Source organism: Heliangelus exortis, chromosome 18, assembly GCF_036169615.1.
Source record: "Heliangelus exortis chromosome 18, bHelExo1.hap1, whole genome shotgun sequence".
In the NCBI taxonomy this organism is placed as follows: Eukaryota; Metazoa; Chordata; class Aves; order Apodiformes; family Trochilidae; genus Heliangelus; species Heliangelus exortis.
The window spans coordinates 2,028,585-2,045,238 of NC_092439.1; the positions used below are offsets into that span (position 1 = coordinate 2,028,585).

At 42.6% G+C, this 16,654-nt stretch overlaps 2 protein-coding genes across 11 annotated transcripts in view; one reads left to right on the forward strand and one right to left on the reverse strand.

Annotated features, from left to right (window-relative positions):
* ABTB2 (ankyrin repeat and BTB domain containing 2) overlaps positions 1 to 3,075 on the forward strand; it is a 129,351-nt gene extending 126,276 nt beyond the window's left edge. For 4 of the 6 annotated variants that reach the window (XM_071762524.1, XM_071762523.1, XM_071762526.1 and 1 more), the window contains 2 exons: positions 226 to 401; positions 1,861 to 3,075. In XM_071762524.1, coding sequence (XP_071618625.1) covers positions 226 to 401; positions 1,861 to 1,909 — 225 coding nt within the window. In that variant the 3' untranslated portion in view covers positions 1,910 to 3,075. Of the gene's footprint in view, positions 1 to 225 lie in introns of all 6 variants that reach the window. The other 2 variants (XM_071762529.1, XM_071762527.1) reach the window with 1 other exon arrangement.
* NAT10 (N-acetyltransferase 10) overlaps positions 1 to 16,654 on the reverse strand; it is a 37,812-nt gene that overhangs the window by 11,364 nt on the left and 9,794 nt on the right. For 2 of the 5 annotated variants that reach the window (XR_011729557.1, XR_011729558.1), the window contains exons 18-29: positions 16,389 to 16,505; positions 16,083 to 16,216; positions 15,836 to 15,884; positions 15,116 to 15,209; positions 14,912 to 15,022; positions 13,688 to 13,860; positions 13,098 to 13,217; positions 12,053 to 12,151; positions 11,571 to 11,644; positions 9,585 to 9,668; positions 8,300 to 8,433; positions 6,880 to 7,212 (exon numbers count right to left, since the gene is read on the reverse strand). Coding sequence is in view for 3 of the 5 variants with exons in the window: in XM_071762531.1 (XP_071618632.1) it covers positions 8,340 to 8,433; positions 9,585 to 9,668; positions 11,571 to 11,644; positions 12,053 to 12,151; positions 13,098 to 13,217; positions 13,688 to 13,860; positions 14,912 to 15,022; positions 15,116 to 15,209; positions 15,836 to 15,884; positions 16,083 to 16,216; positions 16,389 to 16,505 (1,149 nt within the window). In the remaining 2 variants the exon portion in view is untranslated. The other 3 variants (XM_071762532.1, XM_071762531.1, XM_071762530.1) reach the window with 3 other exon arrangements.

The window sequence follows — 16,654 nt, forward strand, 5'->3', positions numbered from 1 at the left end:
GGGAAGGAATTAAAAAAGCTTGAATGCTTCCCTGCTCACACCTGTGCCTGCAAAAAGCACCAATAGAAATTACAGGCCATTACTGGTCCTACCTTCAGTGCTTTCCCACTGTTACTGCCATCCTTTTTCTGTCTTAGAAAACATGAAATGGAAAGAAGAGAAACGAGATCTCGTTCTTTAGGCCTGTGCCCCAGAAAAACCTTAACTCATCTTCCTCTTCCACAGATTCACAACGCACCTGAACTTGCCTCTTTTTGTGAAGGCTTCTTCCTCAAACACATGAGCTCCCTTCTAGAACAGGACTCATTCAAGCAGCTGATCTACAGCAGGAACAGCAAAGTGCAAGGCCTGGACCCCCTGCGGGACCTGCAGACAGCCCTGGCCCTGCGCCTGCACTCCATGTACGTCACCTCCAGGGTGTGAAGTGGGACCCAGGCAGTGGCAGGAGCAGTGGTGCAAACTGCAGGGGATGTGTCAGCAGGCAGAGCTGGGGCTTTGCCTTCTGGATCTTGCTGAAAGTCCCCTACAACAGATACCCCTAGGCAAGGGTGCTGTGCCTCATCCCACTGACCAGGGCTGGGGAGTTTCTCTGTGCTGCTACTGTCACAGGAACACTGTCACAGCACAAACAAGAACTGAGGATGCAAGTGAAGAACCTGAACCAGAGGGAAAAATCAAGGCTGCCATTTAACCAAGCACAACACAGGGCTGTAGAGAAGTGAGGCAATACACCTAGACCCAACACCTAGTATGCAGTCTTCAGTGTCTGTCCACACACCACCTGGTTCATACACACAGATGTTGTACGTGTAAAAAGGCTGCAGAGGAGGAGTTGTCTAATCCTACAGCCCACTGCCTGTTCAACCAGTCATCTGTCTGACCACAAGGACTGGTGCACACAAGCTGCATCACTGCAGTAGTAAACACCAGTGTCTGTACATGGCAAGAGACTCTGACATTCATTTCCCCCTCCAAACTCTTTGCCCCTTGAGAGAAAGGTGTTTTGTAGACATTCAAAGCTGAGTAGAAACTAACACTAACTCTGAAAGTACTCACTCTCTAAACCTGATATGAAGAATTGAGCTGGGGCAGGCAGGGGAGAATTGGTTTCCTGGATTTTTTTAGTACTTTTTTACTGTGCTGATTTTCTTTTTTGGTCCATTTCGAGGAGAGGAAAAAAAGACTGTCTATCCTTTCATTGTCGAGGTTAGATAGATCACTTTCACCTTAAAAACCTCTTTCTGAACCTTATCTGTGAGACCTAACACCATAAAAGATTCTTTCTAAAAGCCTCAGGTGTAGTAGGAGCCAGCACTATGCTGAAAAAGCCTGTCCAAAAGTATAAATAGCAATAAAAGTTTTCCTGAGACCCTGAGGAACATGGAGCTTGACTGTTTGGTCTCTTGCTGGAGCTAGTTGGGATTAGCAGCTCTGACCTCCAGTCTCCACTCCCACAGCCTCATCCATGGAATGATGATGATGTTTCCACAGATGTGCTACCTCAGGAGGGACTGGGTCCTACAGGTAGGCTGCAGTCTAACATTTAGGCAGCAGCATTTGAACAAGATGCCTCAATTCATGCCCAAGATTCACATTTGTCCTTTCATCCTATGCCACCTTCTATCTGACTTAGGAGAACTAAAAGGAGACAGTTCCACCTGCAGTTTTGAGTCTGAAACAGTGGTTTTGTGTGGCTTTTTTTTTTCTTTTTAAATAAACCCAATCATAGGAAGGCAGTTAGTTGTGTAAAAGCACAGACCTTCCTCTTACCTATAGCTTTAAGGAAAGAACCTCAGATAACCCCACTGATCTTCTTTAGCACCCACAAAAAGCATTTTTGCTAAGAAGCTTTCATTTTAGGCAGGAGAAGAGGAAGCCAAGTTTTCAGTGGAGAACTACTACTTCTTAGAAATTCAACAATTAGTATGATAACACTGGAAGAAGGAGGCTCAGCTGGCCCCAGCTCCAAAGCTCAACATAAACATGATTTAGGGAGATGAAAGAAAGGAGAAGGAACAACAGCAGCTTCCAACAAATCCATCAAACTGGCATCACCTCAGTCCTAAAGGATTTACCTGAGAGGCAAACTGCATGCAAGGGTAAGAATTAGTCTAGGTTCTGTAAGCTGACAGACACATTGGTCAGGGCATGCTCCACTTTGTGCTTTAGGTGCACACCCACTTTTGAACATCACCAGCTTCAATAACCCTTTTATTATCAATAACCTAATTTATTACCAGAAAGCCATACAGGTGTTTCAAAATTATCACCAGCCTGCCTGAAAAATACCACAAAAGGCTTTATCTTGGAAAGTATTTTCAAATAGCTGCTCCAGCTATCTGTACAAATATGTAGGTCCTCTTTTGTTGCTGTAATATTACAATGCTTTGTTAATTGTACATTAATGTTGTCATTTATGTAAATGTACCAGGATTTTATTAACAACGTAATTTTAAAATACACAGTTGCTGTTGTTTATTCTGCTCTTTTAACAACAAGAAAACATCTTTAAAGAGCCTTCTGGGGAAAAGGACATTGCAGCTTTATCATCTTAAATCAATTTTGGTATATATACTAAAGTCTATGCTTTAAAACAAGGGATAATGAGGCATTCCTTTCTCCTTCCTCGGCTCAAACATTTTTTAATGTAGTAAGTTTAAATTGCATTTTTCCTAAGATTCTTCTCTGCAGCAGAAAAGACAGAGAGGGTTAAAGCAGCTCTCTGGAGGTATTCAAGCAGTCCTCAGAAGTTAAACATCTGAGTCATAAGAAAATGGGAAAAAGCAGGTAACAGCTCCTGAGTCACCTCAGAACCCAAAAATATCTTCCTCCCTCCCCAGAGTTTCCCTCATAAATCTCATCCCAGACCCCTACTGCGTTTGGAGACAGTGGCTGAGCTGTAACTCTGAATTTGGTGCTACCTCTCCAGGACTCAAATCCTTCCTTGGGATGCAAAGCACATTTCAGAGGGAACCATTTATACAGCCAGAACCTGTAGCTGGCTGCTGAGTCTGTCATTGTTTTTTCCTTTGGATTTCCCACCACACATCTAAATAAAGGGAACAATGCAGTCTATCTGTCTGGTGTAGCAAGACTCAAAGTCCAGTTCTGTATGGTACTGTCACAACATTTCTTGCCATTTGATTTCCATGATCTGCTGGGAATGCTGCACCAGAGGAGTTCTCTCTTGCCTTGTGCCATTACACCAGCCCACTTGGAAGCCAACCAACTCAAACACTGCTTGTTCTCAAGAACCACAGAATACAAACACCCAAGGATCCCCTTTGGAGCACCTTAGCAAGCAGATTAAATAGAAATTTCTTATTAAAGTAGTTGCATACCACCTATATTTTACACAGCACTGCCCTTGGAGTCCTAGGAAGTAGCATAGCAGAGTTTGCCCAGATCTGGGGAAGCAGAAAACTTTGCTGGCTGTAATTATATCATTTTAGGGAGCTGTGGAAACAAACAGAGCTCACACATCTGCCTGAACCTGTTCCATGACTTTCAGCCTAAAGCTCATTGCTTTGCAATAAGCCTCTGCAGAGCAGGCAGGTGCTGGCTAATGGACACTGCCACTTACTGGCCCTTTGCCCTCACCAAAGGCTGCCCCAGCAGCCAGACACTGCTGCCTGCACCTGCCGTGATGGGGACAGCCAAGGAGGCTGGGAAAGGGGGAGAAAAAGGAGAGAAGGGGCTCCCTTGAGGCACAGGGGCAGCAAAGCTGCTGTCACCACTGCTGGTAGCAAGGGAAAGGACTCAAAAGTTGGATTTTCCTCCCCCAAGAGCAAGTTTTGAGTGTAAGCACAGAACACAGATTATTGCCTTCAGCACTATTTGCTGAAAAAGGCAGAAAACCAAAAGAAGGTTTCTGTCATATGATGAATGCTTTCTGTCATATAATGAAAAAAATCCCAGCACAGCAGGAGAAAAGGCCTTGCTAGCATCCAGAGGGTCCCAGAGCTGGACTTGGTTCAGTGCTGTCCATTTTTCTACTGGTGGTAACTAGAAAAGTCACAGGCCAGCTCACAACAGCTCCCTCCCCACCTTTAGCCCTCAAAGATATTACAAAACTGCACCCTGAGGTGCCTCTAGGTTTGGGCCCTTAGCAAGAGACAAGGCTCCTGATCTAGAGACTACAGGGGGAAGGAGCAGTGACACAGTCAAACCAAAAATACAGCTGTGGAAGCAAAAAAAAAAACAAACCTCAACAACCAAACCTCCCAAGACAATATTACAATGACCAAATGGAAAAGACATCATTTCCTCCCTGCCTCTTCCCTGCCTTGCCCTTAGCCAATCCACCAACCTTTGCTTTCCAGCCAGCTCACATCTCCCTCAGGCAGCTATAGAAGGAAAGACCCTTCCTCAAAGTGCCTCCAGCAGAAGGGCAGATCCTCAACTTTGCTGCTTTTACTTCCTCCCTGGTACCTCACAGAGGTCACCTCACTCCAGCTGTCAAAATAGCTCAGGGGTCTCCAAGCAAGCAGGATGATTCCAGTGACAACCAGGTCACATCTACCCACCACCTGCAGAGAGCTGCTCAGCTGCACCAGGCTTTCCCATTTGCCTCCAATTAACCACAGAGCTCCAGCACTGCTGGCAGAGGAGCCTGGGCACAGGAAAGGAGAGTGAACCTGCAGCAACACCACAGATCAGTCTGAAAGAGGCCATAGTTCAAAAAGAAAGAATTCAGAGGTTCAAAACAGGGCCTGAGACACTGAGGTGTGTGGTTACTGGGCTGTGCAAAGATCTGTCCCCCTGACTAGGGGAGGAGAGGGCAGGAGAGCTGAGCTGGATTTGCCTGTGGTTAAATCAGGCTCCTGCAAGCATTCACAGCCCCATCTGCAGGGGATCAGGGTAGACCAGAAACCTACCCTGGTCCAAGAGAAACAGTCTCCTCATATTCAGTCCTCATACTCAAAGATACAAATCTCACTCTTTTCTCATCCCCTACATTGTGTGGCATTTTTAGTGCACTTCTGGCTACAGGAAGACCTTGCTTTGTTGTTGGACTGCATTCAGCTAGTGCTTACTCTAGCTGGAATTTTAACCCAGCTTGACTGATGGAAAGCACAGGCAGAGGAAAATGTGGTTTGACTAGACTTGTTAAAAAAATAAAAATAAAAATCCACATCTCTTGCCTATTTTAGTATCTGAGGGTTTTTTCCATTTTGCCGTTCAAAGAGCAAAAGGAGGAATCCAAAAAGCTGCCAGCAATCATAAAACATACATGGAAAACCTGAACAGTTCAACTGAATACACACGTTTTTCTGTAGAAATAGCAAAATTCTCCTCAAACACAACTCCTACTCAGAAAAAGAGAGGCACACCTGCAGCTCAAGTCTTCTACAATACACTCAATTTACAGACAACACAGCAAAATTACTTCAGCCCAACAGAAAGCAGCAGAGGCACCTCTGGAGAGACCTCAGCTAAACAGTCAAATCCTCTTTTGCTTGAAGAATTCAGATCAGTTTTGTCTCCTATCTTCCACCTTGATTTACAGACAATTTACAGGCAGTCTTGCTGGACTACAGATATTTTCACAGATCAACTACCCAGCCTGTTGTTGGCACTGCTTCCAACTTCCTTTCCTCTCGACAGTGCCAGTAAGTTGGGTGTCAAAGTTTTTATGATTGCTGCCTCCTAGCACCAGACTGAAAGCTCCAGAAACCTCAGCCCCATGTCAGGCTGAGACAGTAACAGCTCCATCACAGCCCACATGCAGGTCACAGCTTGGCACAGTCCCAGCAGAAGCAGAGGACAGTCAAACTCATGCCTTGTTTGATAGCTAATCAGCACAGCCTTATAAATAAACAGAAACTTTGATATATGTTCATATAAATATGAATTTTTGTTAAACTATTTTGCCATTTGACCCTTAGCTTAGCTGTTAAAACAAACATTTTCTGGGCTCTAACAGCACAGGAGTGTTCTGTAATAAAATTTCTCTTAAACCTTACTATTGAACCTATTGGTAGAACTCCAGTTAAACAGCCCTCTTGGGGCACGCATTGTAATGTCCACCATCCTACATTTTCACCAAGTTCAATCAGCATTTTCTTAGCACAAGAAGTAATATGCAATTAAAAAAAAGCCTTCTGATAGTGTCACCCATTAGTAAGACCCAGAGCAAGTAAAACACTACCAGCTGGGTGAGCAAATCCACCAATCTGCACAGGTTAGAGAATCTGAAATAATTGCTGCTGCTTTACTAGTGCTGAGTTTCAACTTAACTCAAAACTTTCAACTCAATGCTTTAAAAGGACTCCAGAAGTGTTTAAAGCTTTGACTTGCAGCTTGTGAAACCATAGCTGAGTCGTGCCAAGCAGAGCACATGTAGGGGGCACTCAGTCAGCAGCCACTGGATACCAGTTTCATACCTGACCACCACTTCAAGCACATCTTTGTCATCCCTTCCTCTAATGGCTGAAGGATGTAACCAGCTAGGGACAGTCCATAAAACCCACTTTTACTACAATAACCATTCCTCAGACAAATGTGACCATCTCAGGAGGGTTCTGCATTGAGCTAAACAAGATATTGGAAAACCACAGTCCCAGAGACATCCAAGGGAAATGTGGGTTTGAAGCTGCAGAGCCACTGGGCTACAGAACAACCTCCAGGCCCAGCATTCACCACACTGCTCCTGTTTCCCAGAGCTGTTTTCCTCTTTCCTGGCTGGGAAGCATCCCCTGAAGGAGCTCCAGCCCTCACTGAGGCCCCTCCTGCCTCAGCCTGCTCTAACATCCCCTGCAGTACAACTTGGTTGTCTCTCAGGATCAAATGTCAGCAGCACATTCAGCCAAGGGTTGTTGGTCCTCACCCCAATTTTTAACAATCACAACAGCAAAACCAGAGAGAATTCACACTCACCTTTTCTTCTGAGGACTTCTCAGGCAGCTGTGAAGAGCCTCACACTTCCCACCTTCCGTGTCTGCTCCTTCCACAGCTTCTTTCAGGACAGCCAGCCACCTCCTCATCTGCAGTGCTGCTCTGTCCCACAGCTGGGTGACAACAGGCCCCTCCTCAAGCCTTTAAGGGCTGCAGATGCAGATCTCCAGTCTCAGCTCCCTCAGGAGGGGGATGTGCCCTTGTCACTGACTGTCTGGTGGTCTGCTAACCAAAAGTACTCATGGGGAGCCCTGTGGAAGGGCCTAGGAAGAAACTGTTTCTTCAAGGATTTGCTGGAAAAAGGAGCTGTGAGCTCTACAAGTAAATAAGATGCAGCTGTGTGTCAGCTGTAGGTTCAGCTTCTCTGTTCTAAAACTCGAGGGTGTGAAGCTGGGACATCCAGACAATGCACCCAGGGCACTGGTTTGGGACAGTTTGCCTTGGTTTTGAAGCCTCTGGAGATCAAGAGAGTCACAGAAAGTCCAGCTTCAGGCTGGCACACATTTACTACCAGCAGCAGAGCTGGGGAGTTCAGTGCTTGCCTGCTCAGCTGTCCCTGAACTCCATGAGCTGACTAAGTCCAGGTGTCAGTATGATTGTGCTCATTTCCCAATGACCTTAACACCAAACTTTCCACCAAAGTCAAGCAGCAGCTGTAGGGCAGCAGGGAGACAAAATGGCCAAAGCAGCTTCCCCAGCACCTTTTGAGCTAACCCTGCTTGAGAAGTAGGAAATGTAACTTGCTGAGCTATGGGAATGCTGAGACCTTGTAAGCAAGTGTGAATGCAAAAGAGCAGCTTTTGTTGCAGCTGCTTGAGGAGCACAGTCAGTAAGGACTATGGGCTGCTTTCCAAAAGAGAAATGTTCATTGTATCCCCTGAACTCCTGAGAGCAAGGACCACATCAGGAGGCTGAATGGACAACACAGTGCCCACTGAACAGCCAGCCCCAAATAACAAGGCACTTGTCATTCACACCAAAAACTCCCTCAAGCTACACAGGAGTGGTAGTATTGCTGAGCCAGTAGCTGCAGATACCAGCATGTGCTGCAATGCTCAAAGGTAGTCACATTTCTATCCTTTGTTGTCCAAACTCTTTTTTTTTTTTTTTTTTTAATAAAGACACCAACCATTAAGATTTGGGAAATTTTACAGATTGATCTTTGAATGGAAAGTCTAAAGCACCCTCATAATATCCCAGTGTGTTGCCCAGTGCTTGCTCAAGCTCTGCAGTCACACTTCATAAAAAGTCCTCATAGACTCTCTCCTGGCAGTGTCACTGTACTTCCCAGAATACAAACACTTTAAAAATGGCTCTAAGACTTTTCCTTCCCTCCAGCCCTCACTCCCCCCCTCAAAGAAAGTCTTTTGATTTAAAAGAACAGTACTTCTTATGTACAGACCCATCACTTCTTAATTCGAGTTCACTGATTGGCTTTTAAATCATTTCTTCCACTTCTTCTGCCTTATATCTTTAGTCTTCTTAAATTTCTTCTGTTGCTTGGGTCCTTTTGCTGTTTCTAATTTTCTCTTCTCACTGGCAAACAGGAACAAAATATCTGTTAAAAATACAATAGCTTCCCATTCAGCTGGGAAATTTGTTCTAAAAGGGGAGGTGAGGGTCTACATAGAAATGTGGTTGTGAGAAAACACTTCCAGTTTCTTGGGTCATTTAAACTGGTGCTAGAGGACAGCACAAACAAGAGTATGACCTAGATTTTCCAGTTGTCTTCAGATTCTCTGACTAATTTGAATCCCACAAGATCCTGATTTTTGGCTCTTGCTGTTGCTTTTCAAGACTGCAAGTTATGTGTCCTAAAGGAAATTCATACAGAGCACCTGGAAGTTAAGTACCTAGAAAAAAGCCTCACTGCTGACAGTATTCAATTTTGTTCCTGCACTAGATGCAGATTAGAGCAAACGTGACAGAGCCCAAATCTTTATAAAGCACTGACAAGACTCTCTCATTCCTGTCAGGCTTCTGAAAACTCACAGCTTCCAGCATTCATGAAAAAGAACATGAATATACAAAAGGTGAAAATAGAGATCACATAATTACTTCAGCTGTCAGGCACCCCAGGAAGGGGAAATAAGCAAGTGGGCAAGTCTCAACTATAAATCCCCAAGGAAAAGATGAGGAAAGACTCCATGCTGGGCAAGGTAAAAGAAAGAAGATGGATGAAAAGGAACTGCAGAAACACAGACTCAATATTTTGCAGGCTTAAGCTCACATTTGAAAGAATTCTTCTTCCCTGACTTTGCATTTTCTCCAATGGGATTTTCACAGGCTCCCACCCAGGGTTAGCTCCCAATGCAAATGGGACAAATCTGAGGAATGAGGTCTTTACAAGTGACCCAAGGGAGACACAGTACCAAGGTCTGTGTGACCAGGACCAGGACTTAACCATGGTAAGAGAAAAAGTTACAATAAACAACTGAGTTACACAAAGAGAGGACTAAAGAGCAGCAGGGAATTCTCAGCAGCTGTCTTGCCATTAGAGGAACCAATGAGTAGAGCTCTCAGGTTCTCCCACCCTGATTTCTCCAGGAAAACTGAGAATCTATCAAGGACACTACTTCCAGTTCATCAGTGTTTAACCCTTCAGCTTCACTCTTTTGAAAAACCTTGTAATTAAGCCAGAAAGAAAGACCAGAAGCCCCTCTGAGGAGTATTTAAACTTCCTTAACCTTTTCAAACTGACGATGGAAGCGTTTTGTCCTGCTTTGCTCAGCACCTCATTCCATTCTTCATCATCACCCCGGATAATATATCTAAGTGGAAAAAAAAAGTAAAGGAAAATCCAAGTAAAATTGCTAGCAGAAAGCAAAAACACATAAGGTGATTATATTGTTAGGCACACACTCTGCTACAAACACTGCAACAGCTCCCAACCACAGCACAATTTGGAAATATGGGCAGCACTAGACTGGCAAAGGGATACAATGGTTCATCACGACCCTGTCAGCAGACTCAGTCCAAACTGGGTCAACAGCAACCAACAATTGTCTCCATCCAAAGCTGGTCAGTGCTGAATGAAGTTCTCTCAGGAGGCCCTATTGTAAACATCACAGAACTGTTCTGTGAAAGCCTCTCATGAGACAAGCAGAGTGCTGAGCAGAGTACATCTGTTATGAAAGCAAAAAATAAGGCCACAAAGGTTATACTTTCCATAGCAGTGCTGTGCTCTTCTCCTCTGCCCACTGGATTTTTTTAATAGACCTTCAAGCACTGCAGCTTTAAACCTGACAGCCATAATCAGACCTATATTCTCTATACAGATTATTTTCTAAAAGCTTGTGGTGGTAAACAAAGAGGATGCAAAAAGCAATGGCTTGTAATAGAACACAGCTAAATTAGCAGCTGCTTTTGGACCAGCAGTAAGCTTCAGTGGTACAGCTTGTCTGGGAAAAGCTGAAGAACTGCAGCTTTCTTTTGAAAAAAGAAATTAAGACAACAATTGCTATTCAAATAAGCTCATGTTTTGTGCCCTTGTCTGGGTGTTCAAATGCCCTGGAAATTGCATACAAATTTAACTGGTTGTAGAGTAGTTGCTCTCTACCTCAAGTTCTTTGAGCTCTACAAAAGATCAGCCTTTGTTCATACAAGGCTGAACAATAGTGGACAAAATCTTTTCAAATCAAACAGCTCTGTCTCTTCCATTAGTTTTCTATAACCTGTATTGAAAAGTGTCCAAATTAGATATTTCTTTCTCTCTCCTCATGGAGGAGAACATAAATTTATTCTGGGTGAAAAAAAAAAAAAGGCAACGTGGTCAAAGATGACAAACAGGCATGTAACACTATCAGTGTTTTAACACTGAACTAAAACTTCTAAAAATTCTTATTATATTGGTTTCCTAACATGACCAACTTGCACTTCTAATCTCATCCATTTTTGTCCTTCCTTCCTTCATACATGATAACCAAAGATTCAAAGAAGCTTTCATCCCTTTTCTCAGATTTAACAGAGATTAACCTAGAACCCAAACAACTTTTTTGCAATGTCAGTACAGTGAACAGAATTTATAAGACAAAAAGTGGGAGGAAGAGAGAGAAGGGAGAGAATCAGTGGCCTGTTGGTCCACAAAAAGAGACATCTGCTGACACTTCAAGTAAATTGCTGGTTCAGCAGCTCAGTATCCTACAGTTTGTCCAGCTTTACAGCAGTTAAAAGGCATCCACACACACTGCAGTTGGTAAAAGCAGCTCTGGTTGTTTTTTTCTGTTGGTCTGGGGTTTGTTTTGATGTTGGGTTGGGGTTTTTTTTGCTAAAGAAGAGAGTATTAAAAACTAGCTAGGTACTATTTTCACTTGAGTTCCACTCCAGCTAAGCTGGACAGCAGACAAGAGGATCAGGTATCCTGATTTAAGGAAACCAATGACTCTAGCTAGAAGCAGAAAACTGTAAAATTAAAAACAGTCCACATCCAGCCAGCTTGCTTTATTACTCCATATTACAGAACTTATATAATACCCACACTGTACACAGCCAGGTTCAAGATAGATACACAGTAAGAGCTACTGCCATGATTAATTTTACCATTTAAGTGGCAAAAGAGATGAGATGTAAATGAAGAATATGCTCCAGAGGCAGTGGGACAGAGCTGAGAATTGAACCTGATATCAGACACCAGAGGAGAACTGCAACTGAGACTCATAGAGAAAAATCCTTACTGTGTAAGGTCCATTTCCTTCAGTTTCCCCACTTCTTGCTTGTGTTTTTCTTGGAATTCCTTTGCAGCTTCTTCCTACAACAGCACAACAGATGCATTGAGTTACAAGTGCAACAGTGACCATGTAATGCAAGGAAACACCTTTCCCACTGAAAGAGAAGTACAACCCCTAAAACAAACACCAGACAATCCTGAAAAGCTTCTCTATTTTATATAATTGCATTGTTATTTGTTTGTATAAATACACCTGCAATATCTAACTCCAAGAAGATCTCAGTACATTCAGAGAAAAATCTATCTTGCAGATGAACAAAGCACGACTACAAGCACATAACACAGAGCTGTCAGGTTTTAATTGGCATAAAGTGACAAACCTGACATGGAATTCTTTCCAGCCAAGAATATTTAGATTACAAGGCTTCCACACCCAAGGGAACTCCATGAATTGTTTACATATGTATGAAGAAGAAAGTTGATAATTACCAAATCGTCATTTAAAGATTTCAGTGTTGGCTCCATGACAATATCCTTTGTTGCCACCATCTGCTCCTCCACAGCTTTTTCCTGGACTGTGTTGAACAACTGTAAATTAAATAAGCCAACACTTGTAAGACTTGCTGATGTTTCTTCTGGATTACTGCTTCAAAATAAGTAAAAAATCCTGTCTGTCCCCAAGAAACCCTTCTAATCTTGCAAACATTAGCAGGCAGTTGTTCATTTCTGATGCATGCATTCCATCATACTGAAAAAAAAAGCTCAAGGCTGCTTGCTGAAGGCAGAATTAGATACAGTTTGTATAAAAATGATGCAACTAACATCAGTCATCACTCAGTATCATTTATAAATGCAGAGAACCAGCAGTTTACAACATACTTTATTAATACAGCATCATTTGATTACCATTTGCAGCAAAAAAGATGTGTATTTATCTTTTTATGTGTTATTTTCTTCGATATAATTTATAAGGGTGCTATGTTGAGCAAATCACCTCTCCAATGAACAACCTATGGCAGACTGCAGCAGCTTTGCTACTGTATCCCAAACTTTGAGAATCAGAGGCCCAAGACACAGCAAGAATTTGCAAGCACTTGGCAGTATCCTTGCTCACTTGTATCACATTACTCACTTTATCACAGACATCAGAGGAAAAGGAAACCAGATCCAAATTTTTCCAATTATTTCACTGGAGATCAAGTCTACCTCTAAATGACATTGGAAAAAGTTTCTTTTCAAGAAAAGTTGAGATTCCACCAATGCAGTGGCTCAGGCTCAGCTGGTTGTGTGCTTAGTGTTTGGGTCAGGATTTAAAAATTATTTAAAAAACATCTCACAAGCACTACTGTTTGGGAAAAGAGTACATAAACCATTGCCATAAATACCTGGTTTTTTTCCAGCTTACAACGAAGCTTACAGGCAACTACTTGGGACATGTTAAAGATGCTCAGTTCAGATTCAGCTTTTAGTGCTCAGTGTGGGAATCACCCTGTGGTTCAAGACAAGCAACACAGAGCTTGTCAGGTGCTGTTACCTGGACAACTTTGCGGATGATTCTGTTGAAGAGGCCCATCAGCTGACTGCTGGGCAGCTCTAACTCCTTTTCCAGCTGGTCCAGAGATTTATGCTGCAGGCCAATTCCTAGAAACAGTGCCTGAGGAAACGACAAATATTTCAGTTATAGAGGCTTTTAGAGCAAGTACATAATACCCTCTACACACCCTACACAAGGTTTATCTGGTATGAGCTGAAGGTTTGCTCAGAAATGAGGACATTTCAATTGTTCTGCTGATGGCAGGTGCCACTCCACACTGGGTACAGATGAATACTTTTCTCATCAAGAAAGCTACAAGATATTGAGGGGTTTTGAATCCACATTTCATATTATAAATACATGGATTGCTTCACTGAATAAAGAACAGAATACAACCCCTACAAATTTTATCCAAAGCAAACACTACAGGTGGAAAACACTACAAGCAGGAGGAATCATGAAGAGGGCTGCAAAAGAAGCAACTAGCTGGAGTAAAGACTTTTTTTTTAAAGATGACATAAACAGGAAACTATTCCAACTGTATCTACAAAGAGAGGTGAAGCATGGCTTGTTCCCACGGGGATACATACCGACTGTGCAGCAGAGAGAGAGATGTCCCCCATCTGGTTGAGAAAAAACATCCTGGCAATGGTAGGTACCATGTCCATGATGAGGTGATAGTCCACCATGTTACGGGAGTACATCTCTAACCTCTTCAGGTCATATGGGATGAAAACTGATTCCAGTTCAGCACGGCTGATGGCTGATGGGTAGAGCAGAAAGACAATGCCAAGGCTGCTCTTCAGAGCTATCCAGGATGTCAGCACTTCAGCAGTTCCTTTTCAAATCACTGAGTCCTGGCCAGCAGCTACCCCACAGGTTCACTTCCCAACACGCTTCAGAATTCAACTCACTGCTACTCAGACTGGCTTGGTTACTCAAAGTCTTTTCAGACAGACATACATCCACATGAAAAACATTGCAACTGTCAAAACAGACTCTTGTGTCAACTCAGAGATGTCAGGGAGTGAAAACAGTGAGGGCTGAGAAACACAGCTTGCCCGGTTTTAAGCTGCCTTACACTGGTTTTGCTGTTGAAGAGCTTTGTTCCCTTGTAGCTGCAATCAAAACTCTTTCACCAAGAGAGACACTAAATACCCACAAGACACAGATTACCCAGCTCTCTCAAGAGGATTCCCTTCTGTCAGGAGAATACTGAGAAAACAGCAATTTGCTTTCAAGCCAGAAGTGACTGCTGGAACTGTCTTGTCTGATTTCTTTTTTATACTCCCTGTGTGTTTCCCACAGCCAAAGGCTGGGCTGTGCCCAATAACATGCAGTTAAACTGATGCCTCTCTCTTAGGAAGACCTAACATTCCAATTCCCAAATTTCTATTGACAACATTCTTCCTAAGATCCTAAGCAAGCTGCTCTGCCTACTGACCCCTGATGTTCCAGCCTTCCCATTTAACTCCATACTGGATTTGGTAGGTGTTTTGTCATGCATTTAGCTGTTAGAGTCAAGAGCCTTCTAATTTTGGGTTACTTAAATCTTTGATGATAAAAAGCAAGAAAAAAACCAATAAAATCACAACAAAAAAAAATCACTACCTGTTTTCAGTGGCAGAAAATGTCCTCTTAACTTTTACTAAGAAATATATGCATTTTTTTCTGGATAACGGAACAGAAACTGGTAACTGACCCACAGCAATTCAGGGCAATTCAGATCATGTAATGTATTTGAGAACTCTGATCAACATAAACATACACTTTAAGATACAACCTAAGTGAAAGCTGGGAGCCAGGGTACTCACGTGGCTGTGGTGGCTGCTTGATATTTTTGTTCTGTAGAATATTCAATGCCAATGAGGGAGAGAATGTGCTGAACTGGTAGGAAAGCAGAGAAAGGAAACGTCTCCTAAAATCTACAGGACAAGATGATAAAATAAATTATTCCTGTGGACCTCTAGAATAAATATCCCTGAAGATTCTTCTAGAGGTGGCAAAATTAAAGTTACCTTTCCAGAAAGCAGTAAGCCAAGGCTCCTGCTCGGTCTCCTCTTCATTCAGCATCTTCAGCATGATGCAGGAATGCTCACCTGTCAGGTCGTTCTAAGAAATAAAATACATTCCCCATCATCCCCATGAATCTCAGCTGAAGAAGGCAAAGATCTTCTAAATCAACACCAACAACTCATGTATCAATCACTCCTGATCACCACTACTTAGTGTAAAACCTATAAACTTTTAGAATTTGGTAAACCCCAGTGCTGAGGGGTTTTTGCTTCTTGGGGTAACCAGCAGTCACCAGTATTGCAAATTCCAGCTGCAGCTCAAGAGCCAGAAAAGCAAAAGAAAAATTACACAAGACAAACAAATTATTCTCTCCAGAAGTACTACAACTCCTAGTGCTCTTTTCTGTAAACACCTTGAGAAATAATAGCAGTCAGCTCAAGGGCCACTTGCATATTTTACCAGTGACATTAATAACCCTCAACAGCTGCACCTTTACTCTGATTTTGAAGTGTAAGCTACTTAAAAGACCACATTCACAACCCTAAAACTACTCTTTTAGATAACTATGGGCCCTAAGAAAAAAAAACAACAAATACAAAATAAATCCCAAATGCAGCATCATAAAACTTCCCTGCCCACATGACATCCCTCAGAAGCTAATGGAAAGATGTCCAGTGATTTCAGCAGGCCTGGATTTCATTCAGAAACTGCACACTACTTACTGGTGTCTGCCTCAGGTAGACTGGCACAAATCCAGCACGTTTCCAAAACCTGGGGAAAAGGAAAAGAGAAACTTGGCTTTAGAAACCAAGTGAAACCAAGTGTGGAGGGAAGGAGAATGTCCAAGGGCTACTCTATCTATATCTATATATTATCTATAGATTTTTGAGAGCATATATTACAAAATATATCATTTATATAGTTGTATTGTTGCACTGGATGTAACTAGCAAGGAGAATAATGTCTTACTTGAGTAACCTTGGTGTCAGGCCATAAGATACCCCTAGATAATCCAGGTTTTCAGCTTGTCTCTCACTCAGTTTGAGAAGTAAGGGAGGCAAATCCTTCCGAGGTTTCACAACCTCTTCTAGTAAACTAACAGTCTGAAAAAGAAAGCAGAAATGGGCTAGTAGCACTTCTCACAGAAATCTGCAAATTAAATATTTTAATCTATATAATAAATAAATATGAGTATTTCTTCCTGAAGGAGGAAAATTATTATCGAGACTTTACTGTGAAAAACAGAGAATACAAAACATGTACTGAGCTCCATACCTCACTGCTTACAGTTGCAATTTCTTGGGGCTTTTGAATTGTTTTTTCTTCCAAACTTGGGAATTTGCCTTCATAGTACATCTGCAGTAAAGTCAGGGCTCTGCTGCCATAGCCCATCTGTGAAGTAGGAACAACACACTGTAAGTAAAAAAGATTTATCTAGTTTTTTAGATAGGGCAACAAAAATCTCCTCTTACAAATTAACAATCATCAGTGCAGAGATCACTCAATCACTGCAAAAACTCATTTTCTGTGCTACATGGAAA